General features: G+C 57.5%; 1 protein-coding gene across 2 annotated transcripts; it reads right to left on the reverse strand.

The window, feature by feature from the left end:
* Positions 1-8: 8 nt before the first annotated feature.
* On the reverse strand, positions 9-12,966 carry LOC119227205 (signal-induced proliferation-associated 1-like protein 1). 2 transcript variants are annotated; one of them, XM_062557206.1, is made up of 20 exons: positions 11,425-12,966; positions 11,162-11,292; positions 10,098-10,286; positions 9,799-9,973; positions 8,841-8,944; positions 8,564-8,721; positions 5,182-5,761; positions 4,519-4,793; positions 4,097-4,369; positions 3,849-3,995; positions 3,632-3,762; positions 3,446-3,519; positions 2,942-3,348; positions 2,247-2,420; positions 1,657-1,819; positions 1,347-1,524; positions 1,073-1,216; positions 801-913; positions 572-650; positions 9-345 (listed from the first exon to the last, which is right to left on the reverse strand). In XM_062557206.1, exons 1-20 carry the CDS (start codon positions 12,917-12,919, stop codon positions 221-223), a joined length of 5,115 nt encoding a protein of 1,704 aa, XP_062413190.1. In that variant the 5' UTR covers positions 12,920-12,966; the 3' UTR covers positions 9-220. The 2 variants fall into 2 exon arrangements, with proteins under 2 accessions (XP_062413190.1, XP_037341648.2); XM_037485751.2 differs by having other exon boundaries at positions 801-918.
* Positions 12,967-19,251: the final 6,285 nt, after the last annotated feature.

The raw sequence follows: 19,251 nt of genomic DNA on the forward strand, positions 1-19,251 counted from the left end.
AAACACACACACACACACACACACACACACACACACACACACACAGTCGCACGGTGACCCTTCCAAAGATCCACAAGGCTGAAGACGGATGACGTGTCGGTCCACGTTGGCACTGGTTTTAGAAGTAACTCTGTGTGTGTGTGTGTGTGTGTGTGCGTGTGCGTGTGTGTGTGCGTGTGCGTGAGAGTAGCGCTCCAGGCGTCAGTTCATGTCGATGGTGTTAAAGACCCACTCGGTGAACTTCTTGAGCTTGGCGGAGGCGCTGTACGACTCCTCCAGGAGGCGCTGGTTGTCCTCCCGGAGGCTCTGGATCTGAGCCTGCAGCGACGTCTTGGCGTCCTTCTCCTGGTGGGGACGGAGGAGACGGGGGCGTGAGCAGCGATCTCGGGCCTACGGACCCCCCCCCCCCCCCCTCCCGTGAGGGGATTTCATTTGTACAAGTGCCTTGTTGTTGAAATGTACTTTACAAATACAATGACCTTGACCTCATAGTGGGTCCCATTTAAATGGACCTCGGACTCGTCACACCGTGAGTCGTCGCGCGTCTCATTGTGGTGGAAACGTGACTCACTTTCTTTAGGTCTTCCTGCAGCACTTTGACCATGGACTCGAGCTGGCCGACCTTCCCCATCAGGCAGGCGGGAGTCTCTCTGAGACAAAAAAAGGACAAACCGGGACATTAGGCTGGAAGGGAATACTGACACGTCAAAGCCGAGCAGCAGCCCGAGACCTGCGGATTTCAGCGTTCGGCTGCTGTACTGCGGCGCCGGTGCCGGTGCAGTGAAGGCGGGGCGTCTTACCCGGGCGAGGGCTGCCTCAGGGGGGCCGCCTGAGGCTCGGCCTGCTGCGGACTGCTGGCCGCCGCGCCCCCGGCCGCGGAGCTCTCCTCTTGGGCCGCGAGGAAGACCAGCCTCTGCTCTGGAGAGAAAAAAAACGGTCCGAAAAAAAGACGCGCCGTTAAGGCCCGGAGGAGGCTCCAGTACGGCCCGACGGCGCCCTCTTCTGGCGAAGGGTGAAGATGACAGTCGGTCACGAACCTTCGCCTCGAGACGAGAACACAAGGTGCGCTTACCCTCAAAGGCCTTGGCGGCGTCCACCAGGTGGGCCCAGTCCAGCGGGCCGTCTGCCCCGGGGTCGGGGAGGGGCATGAGGACGGCGTCCTGCGGCTGCTGCCTCTTCCTCTCCAGCTCCGAGCTCTCTGGGGCCGACAGGTCTCCTGGGAGGAAGGCGACAGCAGAGTCAATCACGGGGGGGGGGGGGGGGGGGGGGACAACGGGGGCGGGACAGAGGGGGGGGCGGGTCAGACGGCGAACGCTCAGACTAAGCGCGCGGCGCGGGTCGCTCACCCAGGGACTTGTGCGACGCGCGGCGGCCCGGCCCGTGGCGAGCGGTGGGCGAGCGCGGCACGGTGGCGCAGCTGAACAGGAGGTCGGTGGGCGTGTCCCGCTGCCCGCTGTAGACGCTCTCGTCCGACAGGGTCCTCTGGAGGGAGCGGCGGGTCGGCGGCGGACCCGGAAACAGCGGCTTCGGAGAGGAACGGAAAGCCCCGGCGGGAGGGGGGGGGGGCACGGGGAAAAGAAAATGGTTGAGGAATCGCTGTGGCGGGACGGACAAACCCAGCCCCCCCCCCCCCCCGCTGCCCAGAGTGTTCGGTACCTTCTCCTCACTGGTGGTAGGTGGAGGGCTGTCGAGGGTGATGAGCTTCTTCAAGTCTTCCTCCAGGCTGGACTTGGCGGTGTGGCGCTGGGGCGACTGGGAGCCCCGGAGGTTGGCCCTGAGCTGCGGCTGACCGCCCAGCAGGCCGTCGCTCTGGTGCCGCCTTTTGGGGGGGGGGGGGGGGGGGGGGGGGGACGAGAGCAAACGATTCAACTCCGAGGGACACCTCAGGAACCAAAGACGGAACGCTGAAGGTCAAAGGTGAATCTGTGGACTATTCTCTCCGTGATGTTACACCTAACCACTTAATGTCTTTAGTTTGATGAACACCCGCACGGGGGACAAAACAGCAGCTGCGTCAACCACAAATGACGCAATCGCCCTTTGAGCGAGACGATGACACACACACACACACACACACACACACACACATGCGCTGCATTGAACGAATGATAAAGGCGTAGTCATCATTCTGTGGGAACCAAACCCAGCCAGGACGCATGGTGGCATTGTTCGCCTCCTTTGCCCCAGTTCCCTCAAACATCGACACCCTCTCGGCCCCACGGGGGGGTGGGGGGGCGCCATCTTACTTGCGAGTGCTGCCGAAGTCCACGGAGTTGACGGTCCCTCCGGGTTTCCTCCACCCGATCAGGTACTTGGAGGTGGCTCCCTGACGGGGGTAGAAGCTCTTGCTGCCCGGCGACGTGGGGGAGGCGGCTCCCTCGTCCTGCCCCTGGTCCATGGGAGACCCTGAGCCGAGTGTGCTGGAGGGGGGGGAGGGGGGAGGACACATACTGTTAGCCCAACATCCAAGATGGACACTTTCCACCATACATCAAGCTAAACCAGCACCGGGAAAAGAACACAGTGTTCTCGCACTCCTTCCCCGTAGTTGGAAATAACAGCTGGAAATTTTCAAACGGCGGGGTGTGTGTCGGTGTGCGTCGGTGTGCGTCTGCGTGCACACACACGATGAAACAGAGCTGCCAATGCAAAGGTCTGGTGGAGTTATTTCTGGCCGGGTGGAGAGGAGACGGCGCAAAGCTTCCGTTGAGTTAAAAAGGAAGAGGGGGAACAGCGCTGAGCTCACAGTCAGCATTTCTAGCAACTTCAAGCACTTCCTTTCTGTCACGGATACCGAGGGAGATATAAAAATATATATATAAAAATATAAAAATATATATATACACACACACACACACACAAATGCAAAACCCACACAGTCGGAGTTATTTCGTCCTCTTTTGGACGATTCATTCCGACTAACAAAAACCTCGCCGCGCACCTGCAGTGGGAGGCGGCGTCACTCTGACTGTAGGGGGCACCATCGGGCAGCAGCGGGAAGGCCGACGGGCTCGTCGCCGGCACCTCCCCGCCTCCGGGGGCGGCGGCAGCGGCGGCGGCGAGGGAGTCCGGCGCGGGGGCGGCGGCCGCGTGGCCCTCCCGCCCGCGGCTCCGGTCTCGGCCTGCGGAGGAGGAGGACGCCGTGCTGCTCTGCGTGGCGGTGAAGGAGGCGGCGTCGATGCCGCTGTCGGCCGAGGCGCCCTGCAGGTAGCCGTTGAGATCCAGGTCGCCGCGCGGCCCCGAGCGGGAGCCCACCTCGTACCACTTGTCGTCGCTGTGCGCCGAGCTGGAGGCGTTGCTGGAGAGGGTGTTGCTGCTGGACTGGCTGGAGGAATACGGAGCGTCCGTCTGTCCGGGGGGGGGGAAATCCGGTCACCACCAGTGCCTCCAAACCCGCCATCACACACACACACACACAAGACACCAGCTGATGACGAGCGCTCACCTTGGGGCTTTTGTTCGGAGACGGGTGACTGCCGTGTTCCGCTGGCTGCAGTCTAGGAATCCCGCCTTTGGCATCTGCGGGGGGGGAGGGGGGTGAGGGGGGGGAGGGAGGCAAAGGCTTATGGGTGTTGAGTCCTGCAGTTCGAGTGGTCACCTGCTATTTAGGGCCACGGCCGGTTCTTCTTACCTGCGCTGGCTTTGTCCCTCTCCCCAGTCCGGGACCATCCGACACCGGAGCTGGCTTTGTTCCCGTTGTGCCCCTCGCCTGCCAGCTGCCGCACAGATGCCACCGGGGATTGGCAGCTGTTGTTATTAAACCTAGACAGGAGACGAGGAAGGTCACCCCATGCAGCCAGGTGGCCCGGCGCGTGCCATAACGAGGGGTGGGGGGGGGGAGAACTTACCCGTCGGGCATGGACTTCTGCCTCCACTGGTGAGAGCTCACGGCGTCGGCGTAGGGGGCGGCGGCGGCGGGGGGGTTCGCGCTGTGCATGGTGCGGCCCATCGCGATGGAGCAGGCAAGGGCGTAGTTGTCGTTCCCCGGGGAGTACCTGTGAGGACGCAAAGGGGAAGCCATTAAAGAATAACCGGCGTGCTGCTGGGTGTCGTCTCGCCCCCCCCAACGGTGCGCGAAAACGTGCGTTTTTGTGACCTTTTGGGGTGCAGGGGTCGACCGTCGCTGGACACGCTGCGGGGGATGGCGGCGGCGCTGAAGTCGGACGGCGGGGCCCTGATCAGCGTTCCCGCCCCGGCGGCGCGCGTCTGGGGGCTGGACGACGTGCGCGGCCACTTGGCGGCGCTGGTGGCGTTGTTGTTGTTGCCGGCGGCGGCGGAGGGGCGGAAGGGGAACTTGAGCTCGTAGGGCATCCCCTCCTTGTGGTTCTTGTAGTCCACCAGCGGCATGTGGTAGATTTCTGAGCAGCCTCTGGTGACACACGAAGAGCCTCCCCCGGGGTCACAACGGGGGGGGGGGGGGCCACAGACAACTGACCCCCCCCCCCCCCCCCCCCCCGAGCCGGACGGATCACGCGCGGCCGCCCCGCCCGCCCGCCCGCCCGCCCGCCCCTCCCTTACCTGCGCGGCGTGGAGTCCTCGTGGGGGGGGATGATGACCACCTTCACGGTGACGGAGGTCCGGAGGAGGTCGATCATCTGCTCGTGAGACAGCGAGGCCACCGATACCTTGCAGATCTCCACCAGCCGGCTGCCCTGCCGCAGCCCGGCGTGCCAGGCGTGGCCGTAGGGCTCCACCTCCGCCACGATGCCCTCGAAGTTGACGTGGAAGCCCAGCTGGCCCAGGGCGTTGCGGCGCAGGGTCATCTCCGTGGTCTGACTGCCCTTGGTCAACAGCTACGGGAAAACGAGAGAGTCAAAAGTGGCCTAAAAGCACCTTTTATCTGCAGATAAAGGAACCACATCCGACGCCACCTTCAAACCAGTCACTCACTACGAACACCAGACACTCGAGTGGTCAGTACACAAAGGAAGCCGCTTCATTCCGGCTTTAGGGGAAGGGAAAACAGCGGATCTGTTGTTTGTTTACAGTCAACGAGAGTTCTGTGGAGTCAGCAGAGCGATCCTGACCGCGTCAAGTGGCCCCCCCGCTGCACCTTCGCTACATGAAAGCCCACATTAAAGAGATCAAATCAAACCACCAAATGACGTGATGTGACGCAGCGTTTGAGGCTACGCCCTCATGTTCACACGGCAACAAGCCCCCCCCCCCCCACACACTGACCTCCAGCCTCTTGACCACCTCTCCGAAGTCCTCCGTGTTGTTGTTGATGGAGCGCAGCGACACGCTCTCGCCGCGCTCGTAGTACACCTTCATGGAGGCGGGGCTCCCCGTCGACCAGCCGATCACGTCCCGCGTGGCGCAGTTGAACACGACCGCTTTGGCCTCCTGGTCCAACAGGACGACGAAGTCGTTGGAGACGGCCAACAGGCACTGGCGCTCGGCGCCGGCCACCTGGTCCTCGGCGTGCACCTGCCAGGTCACGGCCCCCAGGCTGCGCAGCTCGGCCCCGCTGTACGGACGCACCCTCTCCCGCCGCTTGTGCGCCAGGGAGATGAAGGGGAACTTCCCGGCGGGTTCCACCGGCGTGCTGGTCACGTGACGCTCGGCCAAGTCCCGGAGGTACTCCTGCCGGGTGCGCGTCGCCATGGCGCCGAACTTGTCGGACTTGTGGGCGGCGTTCTCGGCGTTGATGACTTTGCCCAGCAGGAAGTCCCTGAAGACCGTGGACTTGGGGAAGGTCACGCCCTTGGGGATCGGGGGTCCGAAGGACGGGACGTCCTGGGAACGGGTCACCGCCACACTGCAGGAACGGAGAAAGAGGGTCACCGCTGTGGTCAACAAACACGGCGAGGATTTATGGGCCTTTCCAGGAGTGTGCTTTAGAAGCACGGTGCCGATTACTCACTAAACAAACATTAAAAAACGCATAAAACAGGAAAACCCCAAAAGTGAACATTCCAATACAGTCGTTTCTTATTATATGAGAGGCACAGTTGGAAACATCTTTACACAGTTTCCCCGGAGGGATTGTTGCCTCCGTTCCTCTCTCTCTCCTCTCGTTACCCTCCTCTGGTCCCTCCTCCTCCTTCAGTTGGACTACTGTGAAGGAGTTAAAGTGTGGTCGTGTCATCGTTGTTGTTGTCGTTTATGAGAAATCATCTACTAGCAAACTACAGTTTTTAAACCACACAGCGGTTTCATTTACTGGAGACGACATGCCGCATAAATAGAGGCTATAAATGTCCAGATTACAGACACAGTGAGGAGTATACTGACACTGACCATTAATGCGTGAATAAGCTGACGGGATGGTCCGGACAAAAATCCCCCGTCCTCTCCGTTCAAGAGTCCTAGCCTTTAGCAGAAAATGTCACAAACCACGCCCGAGTGCACCCGGCGTGTGAGCATTACAACGTTCAATCACAATGTGACAGGCCCGGCTCCCAGCGCGCCGGCACCCTGCCGCCGCTGCTGCTGCATCGTGGGAAGGGAGGAGGCGGCGCCGCGTCTAAAGCCAGCGAGCACAGGCGGCCTACATTCCCCCGCAAAACAAAAAGAGGGTTGGTTACGCAATCCGCCCCGGCTGGCCCCGCGTGACTCGGAGGCAGCGGTTGAAAGCAGCGGATTAGGCACCCCCCCCCCCCCCCCCCCCCCCCCCGCTGGCCCCGGGCCACCTACTCCTGTAAATGCTGCGCGCTGGCTGGACGTGACCCGAGCATTACCCGAAAAAAAACGCAGGCAGCGACGGGCTATTAATAACTAAAAGGAGTCGAGATACCCCAATGTACTCGGTGCTTCTTAATCTCTATTAATAAAAAAAAAAAAGGTTCCCCCGCAGTCACTATGTATGATGACACATCACATTTGAGTCAGTATTTGTGTGTTTAAGGGCTTTGTGGGATTGCAGGACTGAAATCGATGTGGGGGGGTGAGGGAGGGGGGGGGGGATTGGAACCCAGTGAGTCGCAAAAGTCACAACAACTGTTAACCAAAAACCTGCCGACATCGACACACGACCCCCCTGCAGGGTGCGACTTACCTCTCGGGGTCACCCAGAGGCAGCAGCCATGTCCTCACACCCTGGGTACCTTCTTCCGTGGGTGGCTGCACTCCACTCGGCACAGTGGGGCAAACCCTTGTGTCCCGTGTTCCTCTTGTATGGATGCAGAATTTTATCCAGACCGTCGGGGGGGGGGGGGGGGGGGTGTTCTCAGAGTGGGGTAAAGCAGATTGTCCCCTCAGGGACTCGGTGTCCCGCGTCCCTTGGTTTCCTCCGAAAAGCTGCCCATTTCCAACCCCGTTCTCTCTTCTCTTCTCCGAGACCAGAACTTCTGCCCTCTATGGCCAAAAGAGAGAAGCCGAATCAAGGTGTCCCAACGGTTGAAAAGAAGGGCTCCAAAATAAAAAGGACAGAAGGCCGGCTCCACTCCCCCCCACGAGACGACGGACTCCGGGAGCTCTGAGGGACTCCGCTGCCAGCAGCCCTCTCTCTCCACCGCTCACATGCATGTCGAAGAGAGCACTTCATGAGCATGGCGCTAACTCTTTCAGACCATCCCGCCTCACGCTGCCCAAAGGCAAAGTGGCAGGCAGGGAGGGAGGAGATGAAGAAGAAGGGGGAGGCTTGTATTGTGTATGGGTGTGTGAAGAGTGAGCCTTTTTCTGGGAAATTGTGTGCGCGGAGAGAAAGTGTGTGTGTGTGTGTGTGTGTGTGTGTGTGTGTGTGTGTGTGTGCAACCGTGTGCGAGAGAAGGAGGTAAAAAAAAACGAGAAACGGGAGTAAGAGAGACTGTGTGTGACGTGTGCGCGTCAGGTGCATGTGTATGCAGAACACAGAAAGTGTGTGTGTGTGTGTGTGTTTGTGGTGGCTCAGGGAGGCATGAGTGCGAACGCCACAGAGTTGCAGTGTAATCATCACAAGACTAAGACTCAGCAAGCGGGGAAGAGGAGGAAGAGGAAGAGGAGAAGGAGGAGGACTCCTATCAGCTGGACAGCTACTGCAGGGCCAATCTATTCAATTTGATCCTGATCAAACTAATTCGCACGGGATTGGAGACGCGCCGTAGACGTGACCGTGCACTATCGGGAGCGACAAGACGGTCACGCGACAAGCTTTTGTGTTTGACCCGTGCCTTCCAGTCATCGCTTTTGTCTTAATGCCATAACAACAAAAAAAACAAAAAAAACACCGCTGGTAGCACTGAGAGTCGAGCTTCCACATTAAAAGGGCCCCGTGCTGCACTGAGATGGTCTTGGTCGGTCTGACCCACTTTGAAAAGGCCCAGGTCTGCAGATATTCATTCATTCACTCACTCACTCACACACGGTGGCACACATCCTTCGAATTTTACATTTCTCAATGATTTGTTTCGTATTATTTTTCCTCTGTGCTTCAACACCAAAAGCTTCACACGTGGATGTAGAGCGCCTCTATTTTAACAGTTTCCTTCACTTCTGAGGAAGCCACATAGCATGTAGAGAATAAAGAAAACGCCACCTTACATACATAGGCAAATATCACATGTTTCCATCGTGGTGGTGGCACCTCAAATGAGCTGTTGGGGGAAAAAAAAAAGAACAAATGCACTTAAAGTAACCCCACCTGTAGCATGTGTTGTCAGAGCACGGGTCGTGCACCCTCACGACGATGAAGACGTGCTGAAAGTGAGAGCGGATGGTCTTGGGGGTGAAAGGGTGGGCGCCGGGCTCCTGGAACACGATGGTCACGATGTCGTTCCCTATGTGGCGCTTCCTCAGCAGCTGGCCATTGGACAACAACACAGTCCTAATTAGGGGTCAAGCGTAGAGTCCAAAGGGGGGCTTCCATCTCCATTTAGTACAACTCGACCAGCGAGGCCCGAGTCACACGCTTCTCTTACCTGTTGTTTGTTGTTGGGCGTGTGAGGCAGCAGAGTCGACACGTGGAACATGATCTCGTAGTCCTTGTAAGTCGTGTACAGAGAGTGAGTGCCCGTGGAATCCGCTGCAGGGGGGAGGGGGGGAGGGGGGGGATAGCAGTGCAGTGTGGGCACAAATTTCCCAAAGACGGGATGCAATTTCACCTCAGCCAAAGCGACTGGGCGAACTGTGGGTCGATATGTTGAAGAACTCCTGAATCATTTGATCAAGAAATGTCAGGAAAATAAATACAAAAATAATACGGTTTGTAAATTTCAAGTCAAAATATATTGGAAGTTGGAAAATGATAAATCGTAAAGTATTAGATCAAAAAAGTCATTGAAAAAAAAGTAATGGAAATATTAGGTCGTAAAAAGTAATGAAAAAAATCCAAAAAGTATTAGGTTGAAATATCATGTCTTGAAAATAAAGAAGGAAAACATTTTAGGTAAAAAGAAAATGGATTATTAAAAAAATATCAAAATACATTGGTTTGAAAAATGTAATGAAAACTCTTTTCTAAAAATATCAGATTTAAAATTGTCATCCATTTTTCTTAGGAACAATGCAATGAATCAGAATTCAAAAACTCAAATATTAAATATACTATTATAATATAAAATATTGACCAAATCTGTTTGTTTGAATCAAGTCATATTTGCTTAAAGTTAGGATTGAATAACAGCACATCTACGCACACATCAGTCCCACTGAGGGACTCCTGTAGAAAGCACACCAGAAACAAAAGGATGCTTGGCAAGAGGATAAAAAAAATAAAATAATAAAATAAAATAAAATAAAGCAACGTAAAAGAGCGAAGTACAAGCACTATAAAGCTTAGTGTAACATGGAAACTAACTAATTAAAAAGATTAAGTCACTGGGTCGGTTCCATTTGTGACCAACTCAACAGTGTGTGTGTGTGTGTGTGTGTAGTTACTTTTGCTATCCAGCTGGGCTCTGTACTTGGTGAAGCCCTTGAGGCGAACCTTCTCCCCCAGCAGCTGTAGGAACTCGTCCAGGGCGGGGCCGGCCATCTCGTTGTTGTACATCTCCTCCTCTGTGCTCTGGCCCGCTCGGCAGTACATCACCCCCACCTTCACCTGGAAACTCAGCTGGGGGAGGGAGGAGGGGGGTGTGGGGGTGTCAACGTGAGAAATAACGAAAACACAATCTGATCCCTCCGTGAAAAAATCCACGCAATCAACGGCTCAGATCTTCGGTGAGGTGTCCCCCTACCCCTTGTTCGTCCAGTTTCATCAGCTGCTCGGTGACTTTGGGCGTGTTGAGGGCCAGCCTCAGGCAGGACAGATCCAGCTCGGGCAGGACGCACTCCAGGACGTCCTTGACGGGGAGCCCCCGCGTGGTGCCGTGCTTGGAGGCGGAAGGCACCGCGTCCTCCAGGACAGAACCTCGGAGAGTGGTCAGCTGGATGCAGGGAGACGGAGGAGGGAGACGGGGGGGGGGGGGGGGGGGGGGTTACAGAGAAGAGTTTGAGAGGAGAAAGAAACGCCCCTCGGGAATCTCTCCAGGGTTCTCACTGTGGCCTTAAAGAAGTTGACACAAAACAGCAAGACAATTACGGCTCAAGCCGTTGGGTAAATAGAGAGCGGACCTGGGGAAGAAGGGGCGGGGGGGGGGGGGGGGGCTTCTGTACTCACAGAGTGTGCATTGTGCCGGTCTCAAATCACACAACACAGCAGCTGGAGGGGGCCCAGCCCGCCTCCGCTATGAGCAGTTTTTTTCCACAATCGACCCGTGTTCCCCCGTGTTGTTTTCGAAGGTAGGACGAGAGGAGATGTTTGCACCTGTCCAAACATCCAACAGCCCCCCCCCCGGAGAGGTTGCTTCTACCGCTCAGTCTGAGAGAATGAGTTCCTGGAAAAACCCAAGCGCAGGACACTGGGAGGTCGGCCTATTTTATTTATTTTTTTTCCTACTGAAACACTCGGATGGTTGTTGGGCACCGAGTGCACTTCGTCAAAGTTCCCTCACGCTCTGCAGATATTAGGAGACGGCGGGATGGTCCCGGGGCTTGGTTACGTAACGGGGGAACAACGGGGCCGGGGCTGACTTGGCCTCGGGCCGCCCTGCCTTGTGTGTGAGAGGCAGCCGAACCACACACACACGCACACACACACACACACACACACGCGCGCATGCGGATGCATCGATGGCAACTTTCTTTGCTGACTCCATTTTTCTCTTTAAAAAATATAATCAACAGCATTCACTAAAGTTATTGTAACTTTTCCTTAATGGGGAGAAGGGGCGGGCGGGGGGGGGGGGGCACCCGGGCTGACCTCGCTGGTTCTGAAGATGAGTCGGTAGTTGTACTGCTGGCCGTGCTCCTTTTCATCCTCCAGCTTCTCCCGGCGCAAGCTCACCGCCACCGGCCCCAGCGCCTCGTCCATCCCAAAGTAGTTCCAGTGCTCTGAGGCCCGGCAGATAAAAGAAATAAAAAAAATAAAAAAAAATCAGTTGGGTGGTACGGAACAACACAGAACAACCCCCCCCCCCACCCCTCCCTCCGCAGGACATAACGGAAGCAGCAAATGCACCTTACCCCTCAGGTAGAAGAACTTCCTGTAGTAGTAGGCTCCCAGGTCCACGTGCTCCACGATGTACTGCTTGCCCCTTTCGCTGAGCGTGCTGGGCCCTTCCTTCGGCCCCTCCAGCACCGCCACCCCGGCGTTGGTGCAGTGCGCGCTCGCCGAGGTCTCGTACAGGCTGCCTTCGTGCGGCGCCAGCGGCCGCCGCCTCCCGTTGCCGTCGGCGCCGATCTCGTTGCGGAAGCAGGGGCAGCAGAGCAGCATCTCGTTGCTCCGTTCGTCCCCGGCGTCCAGCCCGCCGGCGTCCAGCCCGCCGGCGTCCGTCCCGGGGCCGAGGTCCTCCCGGCTGCCCCCGGGGGAGCTGTAAGGCAGGCTGTGCGTGGACGAGAGCGTGGAGGTGGCCGAGACGGCGGCGGCGGCCGACGCCCCCGTGGTGGTGTTCTTCCGCTTGCCCGCGATCCGCCGCAGCCGGGCGACGCCGCCGAGGTCAAACAGCATGCTCTGGACGTCGTAGTGGGCGAAGCTCTTGTGACACGCCCAGGGCTTGGGGGGGGGGGCCGGGTCCTCCGCCCGGCCGTCCTCCACGTCGGAGCCGGCCCTGGGGGAGTCGAACTCGCCCCGCGCGCTCCGAAGCTTCCGGAATATCGACTCCCCCCCCGTCTCTGACTTAGTTCTCCTCTTTGGGGGCTTATCCCTGGCTTTGGGAGTCGGACCATCGACGGCGTCCTCCTCCTCCTCCTCCTCGCCGCCCCCCTGCGGGTCGGCGCTGGCCTGCTTCGGCCCGGCAGCCAGCACGTCCTCCAGCGTCTGCGGCGCGGGGCTGCGCTGGTCCACCTGCTCCCCCTGGTAGGCCCGGAGCATCTCAAAGAAGCTCTCCCCGGCCGCCGCGTGCTGATCTATCGACGAGGTGCTGCCGTACTCGCGATGGAGCGGCGACCACTTGGCCCCCAACGCCGCCGCCGCCGCCGCCCAGTCGTCCCCGCTGTCGTCGTCGCCGCCGCCGCCGCTGCCTTCCATCTCGCCGACGGTCATGTCGCTGTTGCTGCGCTGGCGCCCGCGTCTCTGTCGCGGGTTCCTGTGTTTCGCGGGGGGGCCCCGGCGGTCCCCCGGGGCCAGGCGCCGGGTGTCGCCGCTGTAGTTGTTGGCGTGGGCCTGGGTCCGGTTCCTCAAGGTGTTGTGGATGTTGCGCAGCATCGCCGAGTCCTGGGGGTTCATCGCGGAGCCCAACTTGATGTGGCTCTTGCCGGCGGGGGCCGCAGCAGCAGCAGAGGCCTCGGGCTCCGCGGGGCAGTGCCACAAGACCCCCGCGGGGTCCTTCCTCGGGGGCCACTCGGCCACCCGAGCCCGCACGCCCATTTTGGGCACGCCGGCGTCGGCGCGGCCGGGCGCGGCCCCTCCGTTGGCCATACGGAGGTGGCGGCCGAAGAACTCGCCGGCGGCGGCGGCGGCTGGGGGGGGGACTGAGCCCCCGGCGGGGCGCTCCATCGGTGGACTCTTCAGGCTGGTCATGGCACCAGTGCAGGAGGCTAAAGGCACTCAGCGGGGGGACATGGCTGCCCCCGGCGGGATGGGAAGCCGCCCCCCCGACTTCATGTCGCTTCCTGTGTCACCGCGCGGGGGGTCGTCCTCCAGACTATCCTGAAAAGAAAAGGAAAATAATCAGTAATGACAAATACTTTCCTTCAAATATACCGTACAGGACCTTGAACGAGGGATCCGGATGCATCAAGTCTTCCATTAATAAATTGCTGAAATAGTATCCTTAGTATGGGGGGCCGAGGCGACACATCCCCAGGCTTACAGACATAAGGGCGGGTTTTCCTCACGACGAACCTCGAACCCGACGCACAATCTGCAGCAGAGTAAAAATAAGCCTTTATGTTCGTCAGTTCTTTCCTTCTTTGAACCGCAAACATAAAAACGTGTAACGAACGAGGCGTCCAAGGAGGAAATTCATTTAAAAAAATAAAAAAAAATAAAAAAAGGTTTGCCGTGGAAACTGGAAGTCAGAAAAGAAGCCGCTCAGAGCAAAGAGCATCAAATTAAAATGTTCAGACCAAAGCGGTCATAGCCTGGCGGTCACGTGACTCGAGAGATCTGCAGCCAGAAGAAATTCAAAGAACATGAAAAAGAAAAAGATCTTACATCCGCCGCATAAGAAAGCTTTTCCAACTATAAATACCTCTAATGAATGGGCACCAATTATTTGGGGCATGCGGGAGTGCAGATTGAAACTCATTAACGAATAAAAACTAAGTCGTGTCCCACTGACACCCTTATTTCTCCGACACGATCAAGAAACTAGCGCGGGGGGGGGGGGGGGGGGGGGCTTTTTCCTGCTGAATGATTTATTCCTCTTTTCCACACACAAAGTGGTGCTTTTAAGTCCTTCTTCGGGGAGAAACGACGTTGACTTGATTGTACGAGTGAATTTCTTTACATAAGGACAGCCGTAGGCCGACCACATAATGCCTCTTTTAACCTTTTGACCCGCCATCCCTTATCCACTCCCCGCTGAATAAAACAGTGTTGGGAGGGGGGGGGGGGAGTGGGGGGGGTTTCACAGCTCCGTGGGACACTTCGAGTCCGTTGACTAAATTAGGTTTAGCTTCCTGCAATTGGGTCTCCGGCGTCCCGGCTGGTCCGTCAGAAGATGAGCAGAGCGCCGCTTCAGATGCAGGCGAAGCGTTAAGTGATATCACTCCCCCCCCCCCTACCCCCCCTCTGAGGTGCTACAACTTGTTGTTTGGGTTTATGGGGACGAGTCTACACGCAAAGGGGCGTGCTCTGATAGACTGGCGTGCCCTCGTAAGGGGACTCAGACATTCCACATGGAATAGAAAGGTGGACAGGCAGTCGCAAACATCTACCTCGAGTCGGAGCTTCTCTAATCCGACTCACAGACATCCGAGCAAGAGTCACGGGGTGCTAGACACTCGAAGGCCCCCCCAGGAGGAGAGATCCCCGTCCTGAGAGAGATGGCGTGAAGTTCCCCAGTGGAACCAGGACAAGTGTTTCGTTCCAGCGCCGAGACAAAAGGAGCCGAAAGGATCGCCCCACAAGCTTGTAATTACCGCGTGCTTGAACAGGGGGGGGGGGGGGGGGGCTGGCGCAAGGGGTTTGTTTGGCTGACACAGCTTGCTTTCAAAAACAGGCGCCCTACCATTTAGCCCGGCTGCCGGGCAGCGGGCACAAAAGGTCCCTGTGTGCGAGGCCCCGGGGGCCCCATTCCAACGGAGTGAAGTCTTTGGAAAACGGCCTGGCAGGGGGAAACTCACTGTGGCTGCGTGCATGAGGCCTGCCAGGGAAAGAACCCCCCCCACCCCACACACACACACACACACACACACACACACACACACACACACACACACACACAAACGGAGAAGCAGAGGTGGGGAAAACACTGAATCAGGATTTGGAAACGATCGAAGGTTCACAGAATTCGAAGGATGCGTTGGTGGCGAGAAGAGGAGGCGCGTTTGTGAGACGTTGTATGCGCACTGACAGACGACCGAGATTTGGGGGGGGGGGGGGGGGAAACCCAGATGAACGCGCACCAGCTAAGAAGCGAACAATTCGGCAGCAGCCCAAAAAACATTTCCAAGAACGTCGTTTTTTTTTTTTTTTTGCCACGGAGGCGTAGATTACACTCGGCCACTCGTGGCCACGGCAGATGCACACAGGAAGTGACGGAGCCTCTGTCGGTTCCCCTCCTCCTGGCTGTGCGCGCGTTCTGATTGACGTGACACCTTCGGGAGGAAACCCCCCCCCCCCAGCGCCACTGGCAGACAAACGCTACCAGCATCACCCGACCCGAGAGCAGACATGCTGGAATTCCACCTATTTCAGAGGAGGAAGGGCTGAACGTCTACGTGGGGGAGGGGGGGGGGGGGGGAGGCGGTGCGTGTTTGGGCAAATTCTTAGAGATAAAGGGCCCGTCACAGTCGCTTCCACCACACGTCAGAGTTGTGATCACTGAAAATATCAGCTACCGACCCCCCCCCCCCACGTGAAGTCGGAGCACTTGAGGAACCCGGCGGCGGTGTAATCCACATCCATCATCGGCCATTGTTCTGTGATGTGCTGCTCTGCAACCCCCCCCCCCCCCCCCCTCGTCTCCGGGCCCCTCGCTATCGCCGCAGCGCAGCTCGGTGAGTAATGGGCATGGCTAACGCCTGGCAAAGTGAATTTCACTCACCGCCTCACACGGGCGGACATGGATGCATTCATTGCCGTTGGTGTCCTCCACGCTTCTCCTCTTCTCATCCACTGAGAGCTCCACCGGGGGGTTCCACTGTGGGCGAGAGCGCCAGATAAATGGACCCTTGAAAACACTTGTGGGTGCTTATAGTGAGAAATGGGAACCCCCCCCAGTCCCATTTCCGACGCCGTTACCTGGGTGGGCCCGGCACAAAGACAGCCTTTGTCCCACTCCCGGAGGGTCATTTGCTTCAAAATAAAAGCTCATCACACGGCTAACGGCTTGAAGAGAAGGTCCATCCTGTCGGACATGACGATAAAAGACGTTGGATTTGTATTTTACTGATTAGGTTCACGAACAGAACGCTCCATGAATGTGTTAATCTGAGTTTTGCTTTAGCGAAGTGGTTTTATTTAAGGACTTGGGCCTGTCAGCCTTTCAAAGGCTGCGCGTTATGAAGAGAAATGGGGAGGAAGTAGTCTGCTGCTGCCTGAAGAGGAATGTAAAAAATTCCAACGAGGCTGCTGCCTGGATGCCACGGCGGTTTGGAGCGGAGGTTTGAAGCGGGGGGGGGTCGGGGGGGGGGGTCCGCTGCAGGCTGCACTCTCCGTTTCTCCCCGCCCCAGTCTGCCTCCATTAGAGAGACAGCGAGCTCCCAGCGAACGGGACGCGGACAGCAGGTCCACGCGGGGGGGGGATAAAGGGCCTCTCGCACGCCGACACCAAAAACACCAAATTCAACCACGAGAATTCAAGAGCAGAAAAAACCACGACGGGACGACGACGACGAACCCGGGATGAGAAAACTCAAAGTGCCTTCATCGAAGACGGCTCCTCTCTGTCGGACTCGTACAGATGCTGTTTCTGTAATATCTAACTAAAGATGATCTTTTCTAGGAAATCATCTTTTTGAAATGCAATGGGATCAAATTGATCTGCCCAGACTCTGTGTGTGTGTATTTATATATATATATGTATATATGATGTATAGTATTATTGTAGTGGCCATATGTCACATGATTCCAGTTGGATTGAGTGCCATAATGTGCCTTTGTTTGCAGGTGGGAGGCCAGAGAGGAATTCTAGTATATTCTTGTTGCCAAATACACAGCAGATAGGGGCTTTGATTTTGTAGACCTCTCAGACAGAACTTTTGTTCTTCTTAATCTTTTCATAAGGTGACGAACGTTTCGAACTACCCATGTTTAATGAACAACTTGAACTACTAAAAACGCAGCCGTTACTGATGTTTGTTCTACATTTTGCACAGCCCAGGCGCGCAACCAGGCCACTTGGATTTAACCGCGATGCACGCCTTTGTGTGTCCTGAAGTGTGCGTGTACGCTGTTGGGATGAGGCGGTTTACATTAATTCGAGGATTTAAAATAGAAGGAATGGCAGCGGCATAATTAACAGGGAGGATGCGAGGAGGCGGGCCGAGTGAATAGTCTGTGCGTTCACGCTCTATAATTCAGCCTCTCAGAAAGAATCCCGCTTAGAGCGCCTTCACTGCAGCAAACGCACACTTTAACGGGTCGCAAGCTGACAAAAAGCCGACGAACGTGTCTCTGTCGCCAAAAGACCGAAACGACCAGACGCTCGGATCAGGTAACCGTCGGACAGGAGAGAAGAATGAAAACATCGCCGGGCAACAAAGAAATAGCCCCCAGGGGGGAAAATGACACCCACACGAGGGAACCCGGAGATGGCATCTCAGCGCCGTTTGGACGGGGTTGTGGCGTGGCGGCGTTACGAAAGAGCAGCTGTTGTGACGGTTTGATGCGATGTTTGGGTCGGGACTCAGCGTGTGGAGTGTATCACGCAGGCCCTGGCATCCTGGAGAACACCAATGAAACACACAGGAAACAGGCAGCCGGGGAGGAAAGGGCCGGGGAAAGCAGCCACGTCTGTCGTTAGCCGGGCCCTATCTGCCCTTTGCACCTGGAGCCACGTGGGGAAAAAAAAGAAACTATGGACTAATTCATCAGATACGGTTCTGCTGTAAACTCCCCTCCGTCGCTTCCATGTTGTTTCAAAGCTGGGCTTCTTAAGCAGAGCTACGTGGAGATACTGCAGGAGACTGCGTGACCTGCCCCCCCCCCCCCCAGCCTCCCCCCCAAACCACTTGTCCACTTGAAAAACGTATTTGTTTAAGAAGTCCTCTGAATCAAGCAGTGCTCTCCCTTCCCCCCCCCCCCCCTCCTGAGAGCAGAGCAGGAACTCACCGGGTGGAAATGGACTCCCTGCTGCCAAAGCAGAGGATGTGAAATGCCTCCCCCCCCCCCGCCCCCCTCCCCAGTTAAAAAGGAAACAAAGCACAACAGAGAGAACTTAGAAACAGCTCAGAGAAGGTGAAAACCTCGCACCGCGTGCTGTCGAGGCGGCGTTACTACCGAGCGGCGCCACGCAGTAAACAACGAGCCGTGAGGCGGAGCGAGGACGAGCTGCACCGACCTGTCTGCGCGCAGGGGCCCCCGCGCATTCCTGCACGCGCCTCCGATTTCTGTCCGCGGGAGGGACAGCGGGCCGGAAACCACCTCTCCGGTGTCGGAACGTGGAGGAGGGGAGGGGGGGGAGGGGGATTCACTTCCAGGCCGGCTCACACCGGCCCCGCATGATGGGGGGGGGGCCCACGAAGCGCTGAAGCTTGGACTCTCTTCTACAGAGCGCCACGGAGACGGTGTAGCAACAGGCAGACGTGTCGAGACAACGCCGCCGCGTAATAGCGGAGACGGCCTGCAGCGACGCATCATCAGAATTCCAGATGTTATTCTGGAAAGTTCAGGCGGGGGGGGGGGGGGGGGGGGGCGGGGTTATAATAATCTCTCTCTCTCTCTTCAAATCAGTGTCTGATCATGCATGGCTCGGGGGTTTTGGTTTGGGGGGATGGGGGGGGGGGGGATGGGGGGACAGACCAACAGATGGACACACAACTGTCCATCGGGTGTCTGAAAGGCCCCTCGGTGGAGGTCAACCGGATCTCAGACGTAGATAATTACAGCGTCGGAGCGCTTCTTTTGGGGAGGTCAGAATTCCCGGAACTCTGTGGTATCCGGGGTGAACGGGAGGGGAGGGGACTCCCCCCCCCCCCCCCCACCCCCCCGGGGGATTACGTCATCCTCCCCCCCCATTGTCGCCTCCGGAGGCCTCTGCTTTCATCCATTGGCTGGTGCGCGGCGGACGGTCCGATGGGGGACAAAGACGGGGCATTCCGACGGTTCAGCAAGGCGGGGAGACGCGGGGCCGGCAGTCAGTCGCGCTTTCGTTGGGATCAAACCCATCGACGCCCTCGGTTACCGGCGGGAAAGAACCGCTGGAGGCCTCATCACCCATCGTGTCTTTTTTTTTTTTTTTTTTTTTGGGACTTCTGAGTATCAGTGACTCAGACCAGCCAGACCCATCAGTCATCTAAAAACCTGTCGGAAAAGTGATACGTTTGGAGGCTCCGGAAGGACGTGTCACCGCCAAGTTGAACACATGACTCATTTTGGCGGCGGCCTTAGAATAAACAAGCGTCAAAAAAAAACACACACACACCGGTGCAACCAGATGATCCCGGGGGGGGGGGGGGGAAGCTTTCTGAAGGGTCGTCGGGGTAACAGGCGGGCTAAGGGGTCACGGCAATGGATGCATCCAA

This window comes from Pungitius pungitius, chromosome 14, assembly GCF_949316345.1.
Source record: "Pungitius pungitius chromosome 14, fPunPun2.1, whole genome shotgun sequence".
NCBI classification, from domain to species: Eukaryota; Metazoa; Chordata; class Actinopteri; order Perciformes; family Gasterosteidae; genus Pungitius; species Pungitius pungitius.